Source organism: Macrobrachium nipponense, chromosome 37 (assembly GCF_015104395.2).
Source record: "Macrobrachium nipponense isolate FS-2020 chromosome 37, ASM1510439v2, whole genome shotgun sequence".
In the NCBI taxonomy this organism is placed as follows: Eukaryota; Metazoa; Arthropoda; class Malacostraca; order Decapoda; family Palaemonidae; genus Macrobrachium; species Macrobrachium nipponense.
This window is the reverse complement of record NC_061097.1, coordinates 34,973,407-34,995,906: the sequence shown is the minus strand read 5'-3', so window position 1 is coordinate 34,995,906 and position 22,500 is coordinate 34,973,407. Positions and strand designations below refer to the sequence as shown.

General features: G+C 37.8%; 2 protein-coding genes across 2 annotated transcripts in view; one reads left to right on the top strand and one right to left on the bottom strand.

Annotated features, from left to right (window-relative positions):
* LOC135209115 (carboxypeptidase B-like) overlaps window positions 1-6,003 on the top strand; it is an 8,916-nt gene extending 2,913 nt beyond the window's left edge. Inside the window, exons 3-9 of the mRNA XM_064241747.1 lie at window positions 10-206; window positions 1,476-1,623; window positions 1,725-1,882; window positions 2,359-2,452; window positions 3,510-3,712; window positions 4,355-4,439; window positions 5,193-6,003. Coding sequence (XP_064097817.1) covers window positions 10-206; window positions 1,476-1,623; window positions 1,725-1,882; window positions 2,359-2,452; window positions 3,510-3,712; window positions 4,355-4,439; window positions 5,193-5,221 — 914 coding nt within the window. The 3' untranslated portion in view covers window positions 5,222-6,003. The remainder of the gene's footprint in view (window positions 1-9; window positions 207-1,475; window positions 1,624-1,724; window positions 1,883-2,358; window positions 2,453-3,509; window positions 3,713-4,354; window positions 4,440-5,192) is intronic.
* A 252-nt stretch (window positions 6,004-6,255) lies between these two features.
* The window catches only part of LOC135209114 (uncharacterized), a 17,654-nt gene continuing 1,409 nt past the window's right edge, over window positions 6,256-22,500 (bottom strand). The window contains exons 2-6 of the mRNA XM_064241746.1: window positions 14,164-14,228; window positions 12,995-13,119; window positions 10,181-12,458; window positions 8,357-8,419; window positions 6,256-7,429 (exon numbers count right to left, since the gene is read on the bottom strand). Of these exons, the coding sequence (XP_064097816.1) occupies window positions 7,404-7,429; window positions 8,357-8,419; window positions 10,181-12,458; window positions 12,995-13,119; window positions 14,164-14,209 (2,538 nt within the window). The 5' untranslated portion in view covers window positions 14,210-14,228 and the 3' untranslated portion in view covers window positions 6,256-7,403. The remainder of the gene's footprint in view (window positions 7,430-8,356; window positions 8,420-10,180; window positions 12,459-12,994; window positions 13,120-14,163; window positions 14,229-22,500) is intronic.

Genomic DNA, 22,500 nt, shown 5'->3' with positions numbered 1-22,500 from the left:
TCCTTCCAGGGCGTCCAGTAGACATCCTGGCCACGGCCTTCCAGCTTCCAGTCCTCAAGAAAACATTGGCGAGACTCGGCCTGGATTTCACAGTCCACATTAGTAATGTAGGAGACCTCCTGGAACAGAGCAGAATTGCCCAAGAGAAGGCAGAAGCCAACAGTCAGTCCAGTATGGACTGGAATTCCTACCACCGATATGATGGGGTATTATTATTATTATTGTTTTTGTCTATCACAGTCCTCCAATTCGACTGGGTGGCATTCATAGTGTGGTATTCCGGGTTGTATCCTGCCTCCGTAGGAGTCCATCACTTTTCTTACTATATGCGCCTTTTATAGGATCACACTCTTCTGCATGAGTCCTGGAGCTACTTTAGCCTCTAATTTTTCCAGATTCCTTTCAGGGATCTTGGGATTGTGCCTAGTGTTCCTATGAATATGGGTACAATTTCCACTGGCATATCCAATATCCTTCTTATTTCTATTTTGATACTTATCCATTTTTCCCTCTCTTTCTCTTCAACTCTGGTGTCCCATGCTATTGCGACATTAATGAGTGATACTTTATTCTTGATTTTGTTAATCAACTTATTATTATTATTATTATTATTATTATTATTATTATTATTATTATTATTATTATTATTATTATTATTATTATTATTATTATTATTATTATTATTATTATTGGCTGGCAAAAACTCTTTATCACGAGAGTACTATATATTGTTCTAAGGGGTCCACAATAGTAAATTTAAAAAAAAATTAAGAGTTCGTGTATAATTTAAAAACGCTTTACAAAGCTTTCGAACCCTTCCCTGGGTTCATTTTCACTCAAAAAAAAAAAAAAGATGAACCCAGGGAAGGGTTCGAAAGCTTTGTGAAGTGTATTTAAATCATACACGAACTCTTAACTGTTTTTTCTTTATTGAAGACCCCTTAGAACGAATTAGTATTATTATTATTACTAATATTATTATTGCTATTATTACTATTATTATTATTATTCATTATTATTATTATTATTATTATTATTATTATTTTATTATTATTATTATTATTATTATTATTATTATTATTATTATTATTATTAGTAGTAGTAGTAGTAGTAGTAGTAGTAGTAGTAGTAGTAGTAGTAGTAGTAGTAGTATTGTTATTATTATTATAGGGAGTCCACAAGAACAGACAGACATGTGGAGTTCTTAGTAAAATCGATTAAGGTGGAAGTCACCTGTAGATATATATATATATATATATATATATATATATATATATAATATATATATATATATATATATATATAAGAGGAGCAGAGAGACAGAGAGAGAGAGAGAGAGAGCGAGGAGAGAGAGAAGAAGAGAGAGAGAGAGAGAGAGAGAGAGAAGCATTCTTGCTTCAACTCCCTTGACAGAAGGACTGGAAGGATTAGCATCCCATCAACATCCTACTCAAAAAGCTTTCCCACCCGACCAGATCATGGATTGGCTCGAGTCCCTAGCCACAGAGCATCCTGACCTCTGCAGCGTCGAGGATGTTGGAACCAGTTACGAAGGGCGGACTATGAAGCTGTTTCGACTGGGCTCAGGGCCTGACACCAATCCCGGCATATTCGTTGATGGAGGTAAGTGACACACACACACACACTTATAAACATAAAAAAAAATTCATTTTTTTCAATTCCTTTCAAACCTCAAAGTTACGCCCCTTCTGCCCCTCTTCCAGGCTTACACGCCCGTGAGTGGATCTCTCCTGCGGTAGTGACCTACATCATCAACGAACTCGTCCGGAATAGGGTCACATACAGTGACCTCCTGTCCAAGGTCAACTTCTACGTCATGCCTGTCATTAACCCCGATGGGTACGAGTACTCGTTTACTAATGTGAGTGAGTCGATGTATATGATTATATGAATATATATATACATATATTCTTTATTTTATCAAATATATATATATATATATAATAAGATATATATAATATATTATATATATATATATATTTATATATTTCAAAATCATGATTTTTCTTCAAATATCCAATTTCATGTTATGTCAAATAATGTCTATATTCAGCCTTTTCTTAATATTTATTTAATATTTTTAATTGATAAATTAAAAACCTATTGTAGACACTAGGAAGACATAAAAATATCCATATTAATATACTATTTAATAAAAAATAAGTTATTGGTTTCTTAATATATTTTTAAATTGAACCCTTTTTCTAAACTTTGTTCGACATCTTTAACTGTTCAGTTCAGAAACCGGTTATAGACAATAGGCGGTCATATTTATTTCCATAATAATTTAATTATTCAGCAAAAAAAATATATTGATTTCCAAACATATCTTTACAGGAGCGTCTATGGCGCAAGTCAAGATCTGAAACCGGTTCACCCAGCGGCTGCAGGGGGGTTGATGGTAACAGGAATTGGGCCTACCACTGGATGGGTGAGAATACCGGGTGTAGCTTGCAGACCTTAATTAGTTTCTATGACTTCCATAGCTTCTTCTGTCGGTCTTGAAGCTTCCATGGTTTCTGTAGTTTATAAGCTTTAGTTAGTATAGCTTGCATAGCTTACCTTACCTCCTACTTCCTACTTGCTTCTGTATCCTACAAATAAAAGAAAGTAGACTTTCCTCAGTCCTTCAAGTGGAAACAAAAATTCCAGCCTAATTTGCTACCTCCGGAGATCAGAATTTCCTTATTTCTTCTGTGTCTCAAGGACACCAGAACTTCCTACTTTCTTCTGTGTTCTACAAAAATTTTAAAAAGTAGACTTTTCTCTGTCCTTCAAGTGAAAATAAACATCCCAGCCTAATTTGCCACCTCCGGAGATCAGAATTTTCTTATTTCTTCTGTGTCAAAAGGACGCCAGAACTTCCTACTTTCTTCTGTATTCTACAAAAAATGTAAAAAGTAGACTTTTCTCTGTTTTTCAAGTGAAAATAAACATTCCAGCCTAATTTGCCACCTCCGGAGATCAGAATTTCCTTATTTCTTCTGTGTCTCAAGGACGCCAGAACTTCCTACTTTCTTCTGTATTCTACAAAAATTTTAAAAACTAGAATTTCCTCAGTCCTTCAAATGAAAACAAAAATTCCTGCCTAATTTAACACTTTCAGAGATCGGAATTTCCTTATTTCTTCTATGCCTCCACAACGTCAGAACGTCCTACCTTCTTCTGTATCCTATAAAAAAGTAGATTTCCTCAGTCTTTCAAGTGAAAACAAAAATTCCAGCCTAAATTGCTACCTCCCAAGATCAGAACTTACTTATTTCTTCTGTGTCTCCAGTATGCCAGAACTCCCTACTTTCTTCTGTATCCTACAAAAAAAAGTAAATTTTCCTATCTTATAATCCTTTCCAGAAATGGAAATCACCTCATTTCCTCCTCACTTCTGGAACTAAATGAAAATAAACGTCCCCATGATGAACAAAAATGAATTTCGTAAGACCATCACTCATTCAGTAGGAGGAATTCTCTGACTGCTTCTGTGTTCTCAGAGGTAGGAGCATCGGACGACCCTTGCTCTGACATCTACGCCGGCCCCGAGGCCTTTTCGGAGGTGGAGATGAGGGTCGTCAGAGACCAGATCTGGAGATTCAAGGACAACCTCAAGGCTTACCTCACCTTCCACTCGTACGCACAGCTGTGGCTCTACCCTTGGGGATACACCTCCGATCTCCCTGAGGACTGGAGAGATTTGGTGAGCGGATTGCGTGAGAGAGAGAGAGAGAGAGAGAGAGAGAGAGAGAGAGAGAGAGAGAGAGAGAGAGAGAGAGCATTTTCCAGACACTACGTAAATCGCTAAAAAGAAAACTTGATTTTCCCCTCACATATAAATGGATGAAATAATTCAAAATAAAAAAGAAGAGGATTAATTAGGATAAATCTCTCTCTCTCTCTCTCTCTCTCTCTCTTCTCTCTCTCTCTCAAGTAGGCGCATATTGCATTTGCACTGCTTTTCATGTGCGGGATAATGAAACGTCGCAAACACACCCCGTAGACTTTATCAAACTCACTCCCGAAGACAGATTCGAAAAAGATATCTCCGTAAAATTATTCTTGTTTTTTCTCGTTCTCTTTATCTAATTTTATCTTTATGGTTTCCATATACATTCAGTATTTCAATTGATGCATTCACAGTGATATAGTATGCAAGAAAAGGCGATGAATGCAGAAATGCATGCAAACATTCTTGCTTCCTTCCAAATCCTTCTCTCTATAAATTCCTGTTATACAGATATAATTCCCCATTTATTTTTCATTCTAAGCCTCTTGTCTGTCTCTTTCTCTGTTTTATTCTCGACTTTCTCTTTTTACCAATTAGCATCTTCTTCGTCCACAGGATAGCCTCGCCCAGGACGCTGCCAATGCCCTGTTTCAGGTGCACCACCAACATTACAGAGTAGGGTCTTCTACCCAGGTCCTTTGTAAGTATGGAAGAAGTATTTTTTCTTATGTTGATTCGTGTTACGTGTGTTATTCTCAGAGATTATGTTGTTTAATGTTACACTATATATTACTTTCACACACACACACACGCACACACACACTTATATATATACGTATATATATATATATATATATATATATATATATATATATATATATATAGATATGTATTATATATATATACACCACGACCAAGTGTAATGTCACATGATATAATACACATACACATACATATATATATATATATATAATATATATATATATAATATATATATATATATATATTGCTTCATATACTTTAGAGTATACATTATTAAAATTCATCAGGTCATATATATGACTCTAAAGGACAATTGCATAAAATGGTTAAGCAATTATCTTCATCCTCCATTCTCTGTTTTCGTTTTCTTTTTATTGTTTATTTTTTTTATTTGGCATATTCCACACAATTTTATATTCATCCCTTTTTTCCTGGTCTCTAAATATGAATACGAATAATAAAGACATTTCTATACAGAAAGCCAGTTTTTTTGGAATTCTCTTCCTGCCTTTGTTTTTCCCAATTCCTATGACTTTCCTGCTTTTGTGAGGCAATTTTTTTCCCTTGACTTCCAAATTTTCTTTTTGTCTGGCCTGGGCAACAAGATGACCCTAGGATACACGCCTCATGCTGTCCATACCTCGTAACAGAGATTCACCCTTCTAACAGAAATTCCTGTGCCATTCCACAGACGCAGCCGCGGGAGCATCTGACGACTAGGCCAAGGGTGTGGCCGGTGTGAAGTACTCCTACACCCTGGAACTCAGGGACAAAGGGCACTACGGGTTCGTCCTGCCGGCGACCGAGATCATCCCTTCGGGAGAGGAGACCCTTGAGGGCTTCCTGGTCGTGGCTAACTTTGTCAGGGATCATTACTCGTAATAGGGAGGAAGTTTAGCGAAGGAAGTTTAGGCCTAGTGGAAGTTTTTTTTTTAAGGTTAACTTTCGATCCGGAGTATTCTTGTTCATTATTTTGTTTATTCTCAAAACTTCAGTTTTCTCTCTCTCTCTCTCTCTCTCTCTCTCTCTCTCTCTCTCTCTCTCTCCATCCCACCCACTCTCTCTCTCTCTCTCTATTTTCGTCTTCACAAGGCCAATTTCGACAGGAAGGAAGTTGAACGAAGGAAGTTTAGGCTTGATGGAAGTTTTTTTTTTTTTTAAGTTTTTTAGGTTAACTTTCCTCGTTCTGAGAGCTACAATATTTTTCATTTTCCTTTTCGCCCAAAGGCAGATTTCAGCTTGGATTCAAATTCATGAATCTTTAAGTTCAAGAAAATATTTTATGGTTTCCAATTTCATATATTTTAGCTCATGAGCCTTTCAATTCTTTACTTTATTACTTAATAAAATATCATAATAATTTTGATTTCCCCAAATTTTCAAATAATTCAAGTACTATGTTTTAGTTGCCGAATTTGAATGACATCTTGAAAATTTCCAATTTCTGAAAATAATGATTATTCTCTATGTAACAAAACATTACTGTTACACAAACAAATAAAGCATTTGTTTTAAACAATCTATTTTCATCTTCCTTGGTATTAAACAAATTTATAAATAAATTTTTACGTGAAGCAACGCTTATCAAAACGAATTATAAACTTTACCTTCATTTCGTTTCCCAAAGTTTATCAACATTAAATTTTTATTTTTTGCTGTGACCAATACCCATCTGGGTAGTCATACCCGGTCTCTATCACTTCACAAAAAAATCATTTGAAAGACTGGAAATGAGGTGAAAACAAAACTAGGTATAATATCCAAGAATCCATATTTCTTCCACTCCAATACATTTCTACGTGTTCATGATACCTTATAAACCACATACATTTATGTCGTTGATATAGACATACATCTAGTAATCAGTACAAATATATTGTTCGACATTGTTATATATTAAGCTATGACTTTATACAATACTGAGAAAAATTACGAATGTATAAGACAGCATACAACATAAATGACCACAGTTCAACACATAATATAACCCAGTTATATCTCATTATATCACCCACTGCTTCAGTACACGCAAGCATATCAATGTGCTATAAAGTATATAGACTGAGATTTTCCAACTTGCTATATCCCTCGTGTATAGCTGTGTATATCACTGCAGCGTTCAGTATAGCCTCTCCTATAACGTTGTCAGACACATGATTGTGGCAAACTTTAATCTTAAATAAAATCAAAACTGCTGAGGCTAGAGGGCTGAAATTTGGTGTGATTAATGATTGAAAGGTGGATGATCGACATACCAATTTGCAGCCCTCTAGCCACGGTAGTATTTTAAGATCAGAGGGCAGACAGAAAAAAAAGTGCGGACGGACAGGCAAAGACTTCTCAATAGCTTTCTTTTCAGAAATTAAAAAAAAATAAAAAATAATAAAAAAAATTAAAAACTGTAGAGTTCTTGCAGACTTGTAAAAATGAATATACTGAAATAGGATTTCAAATGAAAAAGCTTAAGGATTTCTTGTAGAATGGTATAAATTATTGTAGAGAGACGCGATTTTAACCTAAAAATGTGAATTTGAAATCTATGATTCTAAAATGACCACCCCATTCAAATCTTCATTAGACTGACAAATCTGATACTAAGAGAGAATAGACCTGGATTACTCGTTAAACTACTTTATCTGTTACTAAAGAATCATGTTATTTCACCATTCAGCAGACTGATGTATCTAGCGATGGAAAGTTATGAATTTTTAACACCCAAAGGAATGTTAAATTATCTGGGTTAAAATTGAGCAATTTCAGCTAAAAAAAAATGTTTGTCTTAATAACTAAAAGATTAATTATATAACCCTGGTAGAACCACACCACCTACACTCGAATTCTCAGCAAATATTTGCCTGAAATTTCATTTCATGGAATTATAAGCTGAGTTCAGAAAGTCGTACTAAGGATACTTCAGGTGAAGATGATCTGAAAGAGAGGTAAATATGTTTCACGCATTTTGTTCTCAAAGTTTGCGGAAGAAACTGACGCCTATTTTTTCTTTATAGTGCTGTCTTTTACAAAGAGTCACATATCTGAACCCAGAAAATTTACTATAACAAATGGCAAGTTATATTCATGTGTTCATTTCTTTTCATGGATATGAGTACAATCTTTATGAGAACGATTGCCTTAAGTTTGGTAAGCAGTCTAATCTTCTTCATATTTTGGTATATGACAACAAATGACTATTTCATTGCCCAACAAAGAAAAAAAAAGAAAACGAGATTTGACATATATAGATCACAAAACCTAGTTCTGACACTACTGGTCCCTTACTACGCATGCGCTAATCGAGACTCACTAGACATAGTTCTAACACACCCTGGCCGTCTACTACACATGCGCTAACCATAGACTCACTAGACATAGTTCTAACACACCCTGGCCGTCTACCACGCATGCGCTAACCATAGACTCAAATAAAGACATAGTTTTTCTACACCCCTTGGTCGTCTACCACGCATGCGCTAACCATAGACTCACTAGACATAGTTCTAACACACCCTGGCCGTCTACTACGCATGCGCTAACCATAGACTCACTAGACAGTTCTAACACATCCTTGTCCCCTACTACTAGTTCTAACACAACCTGGTTCCCTACAACGCATGCGTTAACCAGAGACTCACTGGACCTAGTTCTAACACAACATGATCCCCTTCTACGCATGTGCTAACTACACACTAGACGTAATTCCAACACTACTACTACTACTACTGAACCAGTAGCACGCATGCGTTGGTAGCAAACGTCAGCTAGAGCATTGCGAGTTACGTAGGGCGCTCGCTAGCTACAGATGACCAACGCTGGCCACCTGTCTACCTGCGTACTGTCGAGTGAGGACTTACATACCCTTACTGTGCGTTCCTTCTAGGGATAACTGTGGGTTGGAATGCTGTGGCCAAACACACATCTCTGGTAGGATAATGAAGGCGAAGAGATATAGTTCAAGTCAATAAATAAACAAAATAAATATTATCTTGGAGTAAAACGTACGTTTACATTATAGGACAATGACAGGGTGTTTATACAGAAATGTACAATGTATTGGTAATATATTACTGTATATTGAAAAAGAAACCCACAAAGTCAATTTGTAACTTGTTTACTTCTAAGTATTTACATTTAGTTTTACTCCACACTCGAGTACTTTCAGGCCCTTCTGTGGCCCATTCTCAAGAGATGTTTGGGATGTTAGCCTGGGTCAAGGCCCAGCAGTCTTCTGGAACTTCTTCTCGTTGTGCTGTCATTTATGCGATGGCTGTTCTGGTTTTCTTGAGAGTTGCCAATCCCCTCTTGTCGCTCTGATATCCTGAGCTGATGGTCAATGGGATTCACCCTTGTGGTAAGGGTGTGGTCACCGAAAGTCTGTTGGGCAGGAAACCTAATCTCCAGGTCAGCAGGGTCAATCTTAGCTTCTTTTAATATCAAAGCTCGGCTTATGGGATCTTCTGAGGTGAAACCTTTGTTTCCTTCAATTACTTTAATCTCTCTGATAAGTGCACCTTCTACTACCCTCCTGTGACTAATTTTGTTGCTTTTGTATATAAGCCTACTGTTTTTGAAATCCATCCTATGGTCATTTTCCGAACAATATCTAGCTATAGCACTCCCCTGAGAGTGCCTGAACATAGAAGGGCAGTGCAGCTTAACTCTCAGGGGAGTGCTATAGCTAGACATTGTTCGGAAAATGACCATAGGATGGATTTCAAAAACAGTAGGCTTATATACAAAAGCAACAAAATTAGTCACAGGAGGGTAGTAGAAGGTGCACTTATCAGAGAGATTAAAGTAATTGAAGGAAACAAAGGTTTCACCTCAGAAGATCCCATAAGCCGAGCTTTGATATTAAAAGAAGCTAAGATTAACCCTGCTGACCTGGAGATTAGGTTTCCTGCCCAACAGACTTTCGGTGACCACACCCTTACCACAAGGGTGAATCCCATTGACCATCAGCTCAGGATATCAGAGCGACAAGAGGGGATTGGCAACTCTCAAGAAAACCAGAACAGCCATCGCATAAATGACAGCACAACGAGAAGAAGTTCCAGAAGACTGCTGGGCCTTGACCCAGGCTAACATCCCAAACATCTCTTGAGAATGGGCCACAGAAGGGCCTGAAAGTACTCGAGTGTGGAGTAAAACTAAATGTAAATACTTAGAAGTAAACAAGTTACAAATTGAATTTGTGGGTTTCTTTTTCAATCTTCAGAAGAAAACTGAAAGAAGTTTTTTATATTACTGTATATCAATAACTTTACATTAATGATTTTGTTTAAGTTTTAAAGAAAAATATAAGTTTAAATTTATAGGACGATGATAGGGTGTTTATACAGAAACGTACAAGGTATTGGTAATATATTACTGTATGTCAATAATCTTACATTAATGGTTTTGTTTACTTTTTGAAGAAAAAATATACGTTTAGATTTATAGGACAATGATAGGGTTTTTATACAGGAATGTACAATGAATTGATAATATATTATTTATGTTAAATAATTTTACAGTAATGCTTTGGTGGTTTATCTTCTAGAATAAAATGCGCAAATGCATAAACTTTCGAAGTGACAGAAGTCACAATTAAAGCGTAAACAATGCAATAACAAACATACAGTAAACAAACGCTCTCTCATCACATATCCGTCTCTATCCTAAAAGAAGGATTATCCATACCCATGAACGTGATCCTCGTCAGGCACAGATTATCGGCAGAGGCACTCGTCGAAGGGGGCGGGGCCCTCTGGTGGTCCGCTACGGAAGGCGCCGCCCTCTCGCTCGAGGACGTCGTGGTCGTCGTAGTAGTAGTGGAGGTCTTCTTGGAGGCACTCCCTGGAACGCTGCTGGCGGGGAAGGCAGAGGAGGACGCGCTGGAGATGTTGACGGTCGTGTTGGAGAACGACCTCGAGTAGCCGTTGGCGGCCGACGCCGTGACGTCAGGGACGCTGTTGGAATACGTGTCGCTGATCAGCTGGTCCATTCGCTCCAAGACGCCCTTGGCGATGACGGGGGACGAGGGGCAGGTCGTCGGAGGGGGAGGAGGAGGTGGCGGAAGAGGGAAGTCTTCTATGACCCTCGAGGACTTCTTTGGGGAGGGCATGGGGGCCGCCATCTTCTTCTTCTTCTTCTTCAACAGAGGGTGGAGGCTGTCGCTGTCCGATTCCTTGACGTTGGTCTTGAAGGAGGAGGTCATCGTGTTCAGATTGCGGACGGTCATGAAGTCCTCGTTGGTCTGGGTGATGCTCTCGGACCAGAACTCCTGGTAGGTCTCGCAGTCATTGAGGCCGTAGATGCCTGGGGGGTTGTTGGGTTTCTTCTTCTTCTTCTTTTTATTCTTCTTGTTCTTCTCTTTGGGAATCTTGGTCAGAATCGTTGGTCTGTTTGGCCCCATCTCCTTCTCCTGGTCCTGTTGATTGGGCGACCCCAGGTGACTGTAGAGGTCAGGGGCGGTCAAGTCGGTGTAACTCTTGTACATGTTAACGCTGTAGGTCCTCTGGTCAGAGAAACTCAGGCTCTGGTCAATCTCGTACTTCGGGCAGAGACTCCGGGGCGACTCGGCCCTGTAGTACCTGCTCGAGAGATCCGCCTGGTTGGCTCTGTTCTTCCTGACGATGAGGCACTGGTACATAGCGAACAGCCCTCCGGCGAAGATGATGCAGACGAGGGATATCCCGACGCCCCCTAGCGTCATGTAGAGGACGTAGGGGTCCTTCTTCTCGCCGGGGTCCTCCTTCGTCTCGAACAGGAGGCTCCGCTTAGTCTCGTAGGAGTGGATGTAGAAGGAGGCGTTGTGGAGGTCCACCCTGAGATTCCGGTGCGACAGGAGGGTGCGCAGGTCCTTCTCGCAGTTCGGGTAATAGAGCGAGTCGATCGACATGTTCACCGTCATCCTCCTGCCGGAGCAGGTCATGGAATCGACGATGATGTGCTCCCTGTTGTAGAGCAGGAGGGCGGACAGGGATTTCACGAAGTCGTAGAAGAGGATGTAGGAGTGCTTGAGGTCGACGAAGTGGCAGTCGCCCCTTAGAATCAGGAAGAACCAGGTCCACTTGTCGTGGAGCTGCAGGGGCGAGGAGGTGAAGACAGTGATCACCTCGGGCAGTTCCGTCGTGGGCATCAGGTTGGCAAAGTCCACAAAACTGTTGGCATGCCCTCTAGATTTGTTTTGATGGCTTCCGACCGACTCGTCGCCTGATTTGGTCAGGCTTCCGAAGGCTAGCGTGTTGGGTGGGGACACCGACGCCGTTGTTGGAGAAGGCGTTGTCGGCTGGACTGTTGGTGGTGGTGGTGGTGGTGGTGGTGGTGGTGGTGGTAGTGGTTTTGATACTGTAACGGAAGAAGATATATCCTCGTCTGATACTGTAACGGAAGAAGTTATATCCTCATCTGTGGCCAGGTCTGTGAACTCTGGCTCGGCTTCTAACAGATTTCCAACGTCAATTATCTCCTTTCGGTCAGGGGAGACCACGGGTAAACTTGCTGGCAGATCCTCGAACTGTAGACCACTGCTATCTACAGAATCTCCTCCTCCTCCTCCTTCTTCTTCTTCTTCTTCTTCTTCTAGATCTTGATGGATTGCTGTTGAGTTCGGCAGAACAGGCAGCGGTCCAAAGAGCATACTCTGGGTTGGACCGAGAAAATAATATTCTATATCCTCATCCGTATTCTCTTCTGAGTCAAGATCCAGAGGAAGGTCTCCCCTAACAGGGGAAGGAGAAGAAAGCGTCTGGCGAGGTGCAGACGCCCCGCTGTCTTCCCTGGGAGGTGAAGAGGTCAGCGAGGAGCCCAGAGAGTGTTCGATCCTATAGGGCGAAGGCTCAAAGGGGCTTAGGACGTCGGTGTTAGCGCTAGTGGACGCTGATCCTGTTTCCGCCGATGTTGTCGGTATAGGGACATTCTTGGGCACGTGATTGTTAGGGAGGTAGCCAGATGTAATACTCTCTGGGGAATCATCCTGAAAAGATTACCAAAATTGAGTTTTCTCGGTCATTGTAGGGATGCTAAAAGACTACGCCCCAAAATAAGAAATGCGAAGAACTGAGATTACTACAAGACTCCATAGCGTAATTTCAAGCAATATCTTCCTCGCAATGGGGTTTATGTACCGTTAGTGCATCTTACGCGGTGCACTGTAGGCATTGATTAAGGAACGTTGCACAGCGTCCCTTCGGCCCCTAGCTGCAACCCATTATATTCCTTTTACTATACCTCCATTCATAGTCTCTTTCTCCCGTCTTACTTTCCACCTTCCCCTTACAACTGTTTCGACTTAATTTTCAGCGCTGAATGACCTCATGAGGTCCCAGCTATTGGCCTAAATTTTATAGTCAATCTAGTTCGTTACAAGCAGTATCTTGAACGACGAACTTCTGAAATATTTTCAAATGTGCCCACAAAAAGTGTTAATCTAAATGAAACGAATATAACATAACGACTGTCAAAGCATCACAAAGACTCAAGAATTCACACAGAGAAAACTGGCAGACTTACAGAGACAGTTGGTGTCTGTACTGCGACTGTGGCTACATCTGCTGACGAATCTGCTGGATACGTCACCGAACCTTCCTCGAGGTCTGATTGCAAGTCGGATTCCACTGGGTGACATTTCACTGTTACTGAAAAGGGGAGAGAGCGATGAATTCGGTATGTTGTATTCATAAGGCAATTAACATTTGGAAGAACACCACAATACTGATGATGCTGAAGACGAGACCCTAACTTGCTTGAGCCTTTTGGTTCCCTAAAATAGGTAATTATCTGTCTGTTAGTCTGTCTGTCTACCTATCTCTTCATCGTTTTCTATCTTCTACCTTTATCTGTCAAACTGTCTGTCATCTGTCATCCTTTCTATATAGCAACAATTTGTCTACACATAATATATATATATATATATATATATATATATATATATATATATATATACATATATATATATATATGTATGTGTGTGTGAGTATGTGCGCACGTATTTATACATATGTACATTTACATGTAAATCTAATATATGTATGAATAAATACACACACACACACACACACACACACACACATATATATAATATATATATATATATTTATATATATATTTATGTATATATATGTGTGTGTGTGTATTTATATGTGTGTACAATATATACTGTCAGGATTTACGCAAAAATTGGTATCAAAAGAAATCAAACTGGACCTTAATACCTAATGGAAATTAACATGACCGGAAAGCTCTCTCTCCTCTCTCTCTCTCTCTCTCTCTCTCTCTCTCTCTCTCACACACACACACACACACACAGTCACTAAATCCAGCAGCTTTCCCACGATCCAGAACCTCTTAACAAAACCTTTCTCGTCGGCTCTCTTATATCACACGAACATAATTATACTTGTAACAAAATACAAACACAACTGGATACACACATACACACACACAATACATTTAGGATTCATTTCTGTGTAAGGATTTGTTCCTTTCAGATTTATAGATGTTTTTCGATTTCCGGTTTCATGCACTATGCTATTGTAATAACTGTTTTAACCATATTGACATATAATCCTAATGGTATATTTAATGTGCATCTCGTCTTTTGAAATTATCGTCGTAATTATCATTGTGATAACTACATCCTAAACAAAAATAAAATAACAACAATTACTCCATATAATTACCTGGAATTACTGCCACACAAAGTAATAAGGCGTTTGGCCACCACATGGTTACCGCTGTTGTTTATCTGCAATAAAAAACATAATAAATAAATCAATGTTTGTTTTATAATTTCCATTTGGCTACAGTCACGTGACCTCGATATATATGATCGTGATTTGACCTCGCTGGCCATTGGTCTTGGTAGTACTGGGTTTTCTGATTTTTAATTTCAGTTATAAGCAATTGCAAAAATCCCTTCAGTCTCTTCATCATAAATGAAAATATTATTATAATCAATAATGATTTATCAGTAACTGCACGGCTACATTCGAACCTGTACAGAAGAACTACAGGACTACGGAATTACAGGACTCCAGGACTGCAGAACTACAGAGCCACAGAACTACAGAATTACAGAACTACAGAACTACAGGACTGCAGGACTACTGAATTACAGAACTACAGAATTACAGGACTACAGAATTACAGAACTACAGGACTACATGACTACAGAATTACAGAACCACAGAACTACAGAACCACAGGACTACAGGCCTACAGAGCTACAGAAGTATAAAATCTCCCGTCGGTGTAGGCTTTAGGGGATACGATCCTGTCTACCCTCAATCGTTCTGCGATCGGAAGTAAACAAACATAATAAACAAAGAGAAATTTAATAAGATTAAATAGATAAATTTGCAGTATATTTGTCACCCTTGATGATATAATGAAAAAAGTCACTGCCCCATCCTAATCAGAATTGTACAGGGTGTCCATAAAGTACCAGTACCATTCTTAGCAATAAATACTTGTAATGGTACTGGGACTTTATGGACACCCTGTATTGTAACTTGTCCCTTTTATGGGAACGTTCAGATCAGACTTTACGCCAACCAGGTTCTAGTTTCTGGCAGTTTAAAGAAAAGAGTTTAGCTTCTTTCTTTTGATATAATTCTTCCGAAACAGACGGCGTGCCTCTAGGTTATCGCCTGATCGTCTCTGTCTCTGTTGTTAGTTTGAGGATTTCTGTCTAGCAACTATACGCTGTTTTTTTTTCATCTGTCCATCCGCCTATGGTGTTTGCGCATGGTAACACTGCGTCCCGGGCTTTAAATAAATCCTATTTCGAATATTAACGGCGTAATTCGCATACAGTAAATTATTAAAACACTTTTCAGTTGCAAATGTACACCAGGATATCCTTTTATTTACCTAAAACTTACGCATAGCATAACTATTTAAAGCCCGGGACGCAGTGTTACCATGCCCGACCACCACAGGCGGATGGACAAATGGAAAAATACAGAGTATAGTATTCGTTTCCAAAGACCTCACTCCACAAACACAGTTACAGGCACACTACACTATTCGCGTGAGGTGCATTGCTTTATTCTCTTGTTTTTTTTTTTTTAGTTTTAATCGTCTTTGCTTTTACTTCATTTGACAGTTCTTCAAAATAGTTATTTTCATTTTCGTCCGCTACTCTTTCTGCAACAATAACCCCGAAAAATGAGAGATGTCTCTAAGTTAGATATTACAAAATATTTCCGCTTTACATTTAGCCCTTTCCTCTTCTTATTCTTCTTCTTTTTCTTCTTTTAACCCTCTCTATTGTTTATTTCAGTCACTTCCTCTTCTTCTTCTTCTTCTTTTAACCCTCTCTATTGTTTATATCAGTCACTTTCCTCTTCTTCTTTTTCTTCTTTTAACCCTCTCTATTGTTTATATCAGTCCCTTTCCTCTTCTTCTTCTTCTTCTTCTTCTTCTTCTTCTTCTTCTTCTTCTTCTTCTTTTAACCTTCTCTATTGTTTATATCAGTCCCTTTCTTCTTCTTCTTCTTCTTCTTCTTCTTCTTCTTCTTCTTCTTTTAACCCTCTATCGTTTTATCAGTCCATTTCCTCTTCTTCTTCTTCTTTTAACCCTCTCTATTGTTCACATTAGTTCCTTTCCTCTTCTTCTTCTTCTTCTTCTTCTTCTTCTTTTAACCCTCTCTATTGTTTATATCAGTCCCTTTCTTCTTTTTCTTCTTCTTCCCGCGAAATTCTGGACAGATAAAGACAGTTTCCCGTGCGAGGTCTTCCGCGTGACAAGTTCTACCGACATAGACTGTATCTTTTCTGAAGAAGACTGGCTCGCAGGATTAAATTCTACCGACGTGTCGTCAACAATGCCGCAAACAATCAACAAAGGCTTGTTTACGTTGAATCTTTTCGCACCAGACCCGTCTGCACTGGCGTAAAACATGGGAAATTCGACGCTCGGACGCTAGTCCTATACCTCAAGGATCTTGAATTCCCGTCTTCTGATTGTTTTCAACGAGATTCTACGAGAGAGAGAGAGAGAGAGAGAGAGAGAGAGAGAGAGAGAGAGAGAGAGAGAGAGAGAGGTGAAACTATACCTAGAGGTACAGTCCAAAATCCGAGCGATAAACACCGAAGACAACCTCAGATCCTGGAGTTCACCCCACAGAAGCCAGCAACGACCACAACCTGATATATACACACCACATTCGGCGCCGAAATCCGAACGCTGTGCAAGGCACTTTGGGCCGCCATATTGGGACTCCACCACAGAATCCCCCCCTCCCAAACTCTACCCCCATCTCCCTACAACCTTAGTGCCTTCTGTGACATCTATCGGGGATTTGAGCTTCACAGACTAGCTGATGGATGTCTGGGTGCCTGAATGGCGTAACGAGGCTGAGTTTGTCTGTGTATATATATATATATATATATATATATATATATATTATATATATATATATAAAGAATACTCAGTCAGCCAAATTGGGCGTATAGCATCTCGTGGACTCATTATTTCTGGCCTGCCGCCCACCAGTCCACCCATTTATTAGAGGTGTTTTATATATATATATATATATATATATATATATAATACATCTAAGTATCTATATATATATACACGTGTATGCACCAAGATCATAATAGTATAAGCACATGTATGCACTGCTATGCACTGCATGCACGGCATATGCTAATACACACACATACACACTCACGTAGGCGCATGCGCATATCACTGTCCCGCCGGATCGTGCACAGCTATTTCTACGCTATTCGTGCGTCTTATGTTTCCTCATTCGGGCAGCAGCTGCGTAGTCGAGGGTCGAGGACTTAAGTTATATTTGTTTTAATCCGCGCATGCGCAGCGCTGCTGCTGCTGTCCGGGACACTTGCGCATCGCGAGCTTCGCGTCTTGACCTGAAAGAAAATGCGGTGAATAATGCCGTAGGTATTTTAAGGTCGTCGAATTGCTCAAGTTAATGTTCTGTGTTTTCGAAATAAGGATCAGTAAGTCAAAATGTTAGTTAAGTGTTAGTGAAGTGTCGATAGTATGAATTGATATTAATTGAAATGAAAGTTAAGGCTACCGAACCATTTTACGATATAGTTTTGATTTGAAAAAAAAAAAAAAAAAACCCAAAAAAAAAAAAAAAAAAAAAAACCCAAAATATAAAAATTAGCATATGGCATCCCTCCCTGGACAGGATATACTGGCGAACTGAAAAATGAAATAAAATCAGCAAGAAATAAAGGACTTTCATATACAATAAAAATACCACATTAGAAACGGTAAAAAACGCAAAATAAATCAAGTAGCTAAAGATGAATTAAGATAAAATAGATAAAGATAAACAAAAAGCAAATACACCAAAAATAAAATTGGTCATCGTACATCTTTCCTAGGGCCAAGTGGTCATCGCTTCATGATGACGTCACCACCGCCATTCAACTTCAAAAAAGATAAATACAAAAACTATCGTAACTGAACCGTGATTTAATTCTCTCCGAATTAGAGATGGGTTTATCACGTTGCAAGAAAGATTAACGGATATAAAGTGAATTGTCATATGTTTTATTTTTTTTCATTCTTAAGTGACCTGACTTTAAAATAGTTTTTTATTTATTCATTTATTATTTTTTTGGCATGCTAGATTCTCGTTACTTGACTAATAGTGCAGACAGAGGCTGTGTTTAATTTTAACGATTTATTGACCTCATTAATAAAGTCTATATCCATTTCCTCATATTTTAATTTACCATCAGATAAACAGATAAATTTTTATATAACATAAAACAATCAATTCATCTTTCTATCATACAAAAACATGTTGCATTTTTTATTTATCATCAGATAAACCTTACGCAATACACACAGCAATCAATTCACATTTTTATCGTACATACAAAAAACTTGCAGCATTAATACCCAGGTACTCGTGGTAAATTCAATACCTTGTTTCAATAAGTTGTTAGATTCCAGCTAACTATGTTGCAAGCCTTTCATATTTTTTTTAATTATACGAAAGCTTGCAACATTAATAAACAGGTGCTGAGCAGAAATTTGATAGGCTGTTTCAGCTAATGGTTAGCAGATATCGAGATATTCGATTCTGTAATGAAAATGAAATTTATCTTCGACATGTAATCAACATTGTCCAAAGCATAGAGCTCTTTTAGAACAAACTAGCTATTTAAATTCATATTCGATTATTGTAATATATATTTGGACGATACGGGAGAATCCCCACAATTATTATAAAGAGAAAAATGAATTTGTAGCAAAAATCTATTATGTTTGTACATCTTATGGCTTCATCCAGACTCAGTGATTCTCTTTAATGTTTTATTTCATTTAGAGATTTTGCTTCCAAATAGTTTTCCTAATAAAAACCCTGTGGAAGAAAGCGGGAGGAGGCCTAATGTGGATCTGGGAACCACAACCAACCAGAAGAGACGAACACGACAAGACGAAAGAGCCAAAACAAAATATCTAAACAAGATTTTTAAATTTAAAAGATGTCAAATTCGAGACGGACGCAGCAAACCAAAATGAGAAAAATCGTAACTAATTTAAACTGGGTCATCAAAAATAAAACCAATTCATTAAAAAAATAAAGAAAGAAAACAAAATTATATCTCGTTGACCCTCCACTAAAAAACACAATGACATTTTAAACAGGTGACTGAGAGCCTCGTTTTCTCTTATGTATAATCTTCTCGACACCAAGAGGCGATGACGACACAAAATGCCCAGAATGACGACATCTGTTTTGGTGGATTAATGTTTTTGTAGGCTCTGTCCCCATCTGGCAGCAACGTCTTATCAAAATGCAATCTGATAATTGAAAACAAACATTATGAAGTGTTAGTGTTTACTCATATAATCATAATGTTAATGTATACTGTTTGTGGGTGTGAATGTATCGTACATAAATCTGTATACAAACATACATATATTTACTTATATTCGTATATATACATAAAATACTCATATGACTCTTCTCAAGACTATGTTGGACAAAAAGACAGAAGGCAGACGAGCTTCGCCACATCTGCCAAGGCTGTATCACACACCAAGAACTGCTGGACATCTGCTGCCTAATCTGATGATGATAAATAATTTTAATAATCCTCGAGCAATGTTTCCAAATATATCGTACGGCCCAGTTGATAGACCATTTTCAATGTAACATTCCTAGTGGTAACTGCCTCCAGAAATCATAATTTCAAGTTATATGTATGTATATATACACATATATACAGTATATATATACATATATACAGTAATATATATATTAATATATATAATATATCCTATATATATCTATATATATATATATATATATATATATATATATATATATATATACTCTCTTCCAGGTGTGTCGGATTCTAGGTACTAATCTCTTTATAATCCCTAGCTGTCAGTTATACGAATCTTCTTGTTTGTCTTTTGTCCCATGTATGTCAGTTCTGCTCAGTAAAGGACGTGGAAACGTCGAAAGGTCTCGCAGTTACTCTTTCGTTTATTTTTCCTTCGTGGCATATATCTTTATTTATGGATTTATCACGTTCCTAACTTTCGAGATTCAGTTATACATATATTCATACATATAAAGTAGACGTCCGTTTTTCTCTGCCTTACTGTACCACCCACGAACTTACGAAGAGTCAACAGCGCCTTTAAAGTGCCGCACACGAAACCACTCAGTCTATAATCCCTGGCTAATAGGAAACAGATTGAAATGAAATCTCTCTCTCTCTCTCCAAGGTACCTCACGGATCACATTACCTAGTTCCTCGCTTCAGGAAGTAGAACGAGAGGTTGTGGCCACCATCAGATTTGGGGTCACTTTACGACCTACGCGGGTCACAGGGACCACCCACACTACGCAACAAGGTCACTCTTGTCTTTCCAAAGGTGAATTGGTTATGCTTCTGTTTTTGGGGCGTTTCCATTTTTGTTTTTGCGATAGATGCAAAGATTAGCATCACCGCCATTAATCTTAGGTATGGAAAACTGATATGTATACATACATATATGTATACATGCATATCTTTGCGATAGAGGCAAAGTTTATCATCACCGTCATTAATCTTAGGTATGGAAAACTGATAGGTATACATACATACATACATACATACATACATATACATACATACATACATACATACATGTATGTGTGGTTAAAGACGCTTCACTGTACGTCCTGATTTCTTGGTTCCTAGGTTCGCAGCCGGGAGCCGACGAAATTATTATCAGCTAAAAATTCCCCCTTCAGTTAACATATATGATAATATATTGATTCTGAGGTATAGCTTATTAGATATTAAAGGTCATTTGTAGCTTAATTCGTATATATATGAATCACGGTGATGTGATGAGACTCATACTATATCAGCTACGTAAGTGGTGTCTCTGAGTGGTACAGTGCTCAGTTCACGATCACTGGGGTCTATATATTACGGCCATTCACCACCCACAAGTCCACCCAGTTGTAACCAGGTACCAGCTTCTACTGGGATAAATACAAAGGGCGTGAGTCTCGCAGCCTCACTCTTAAAGCTTTTCTGAGACACCAGGAGGCTGTGCCCTTCTGGTAACACCTCCTTTCAGTGCAAAAAAATAAAGTTTCCCCTTCTAAAGGGAAGACAAAAATATGTGCTAACATTCCCTTTTTTAGCAAGTATTCTTAGATGAGGCTGCTAGGCTTATGTTCCGAGGGCATCTGGAATTCCAGGATGGTCACCCATCCAACCGCTGACCAGAAAATTCGTTGATTATTCTTAGTGATCAGATGACCAGCACTATTTTGTGTCTATGAGAAAGGAGTATAAACGCATTTTTATTTAACAAAATTTAAATTTCTGTTCTAAAATTGACATTTTTAGGTCTTTCTTGTTTAAGTAGGCTTTAATAGCATTTCATTTTATCATAGATATACAAGTTCATGGGCATTTGCATGTAATATGTATCCTCATGTTACACAGTATTTATTCATACATACTTGTATGCATTTATGTATATGTTGATTTCAGTGGTTTCATATATACATTCTACCACAAATAAGGAGCAGATACTCATAGTCAATACAGGAAGAAATGGAAATTAAATTGTATAATGCAAAGAAAAAAGATATAATTTTGGGTAATTATTCAAAAAATAAGAATTTTATTAAACAAATTATATGAATTTTGTAAATTTCGGAAATTTTATAAATCTGTGAACTAACTTTTATAAAATTCTATATATTCATGAAACGAACTTTATAAATTTATGAAGAAAATTTCATAAATTTATGAAATAAATTTCATAAATTTATGAAATTAATTTTATAAAAATACGAAATAAATTTCATAAATCTACGAAATAAATGTGATAAATTTATGAAGTGAATTTTAGAAAACATGAAATAAATAATATAAATGAATGAAAAAAATATAGATTTATAAAATTACTTTTATAAGAATATGAAATAAATTTTATAAATTCTTTAAATTCATTTAATAAATCTATTAAACAAATGTGATCAAATTATGAAATGAATTACACAAATTTCTGGAATCAATTTCAGAAATGTATAAAATAACTTTTTAAAAATTGATCAAATAAATGTTATAAATTTATCTCGCACCGACTACAGCGCTGGAATCAAAACAGTGCAAACGCGATGCACTAAATAATAATAATAATAATAATAATAATAATTAATAATAATAATAATACGTTACGAAAGGTATATCCGTGATAGTCGTGACGTCACGGCGTTACGTAAGGTACCAAGGACCAGAGGGCGCCGACTGGCGACGGGCTCCAACGGGTTCGAGACGTGTTTGGTGAGAAAGTCTACAGGTCTGATGGGATCTGTATCGCCTTACAGCCCGAAAGGTAGGTTTTTCCCTTGGGAAAACGATCAGTTATTGGCTTTTAAAAGTTACAAGGGAGTGAGATTGGGATTGTGATATGATATATAGATGGTGTTTGTGTGTGTGTGTGTGTGTATACATACATAGTACATACATACATGCATAAATATATGTAATTATTTAGAT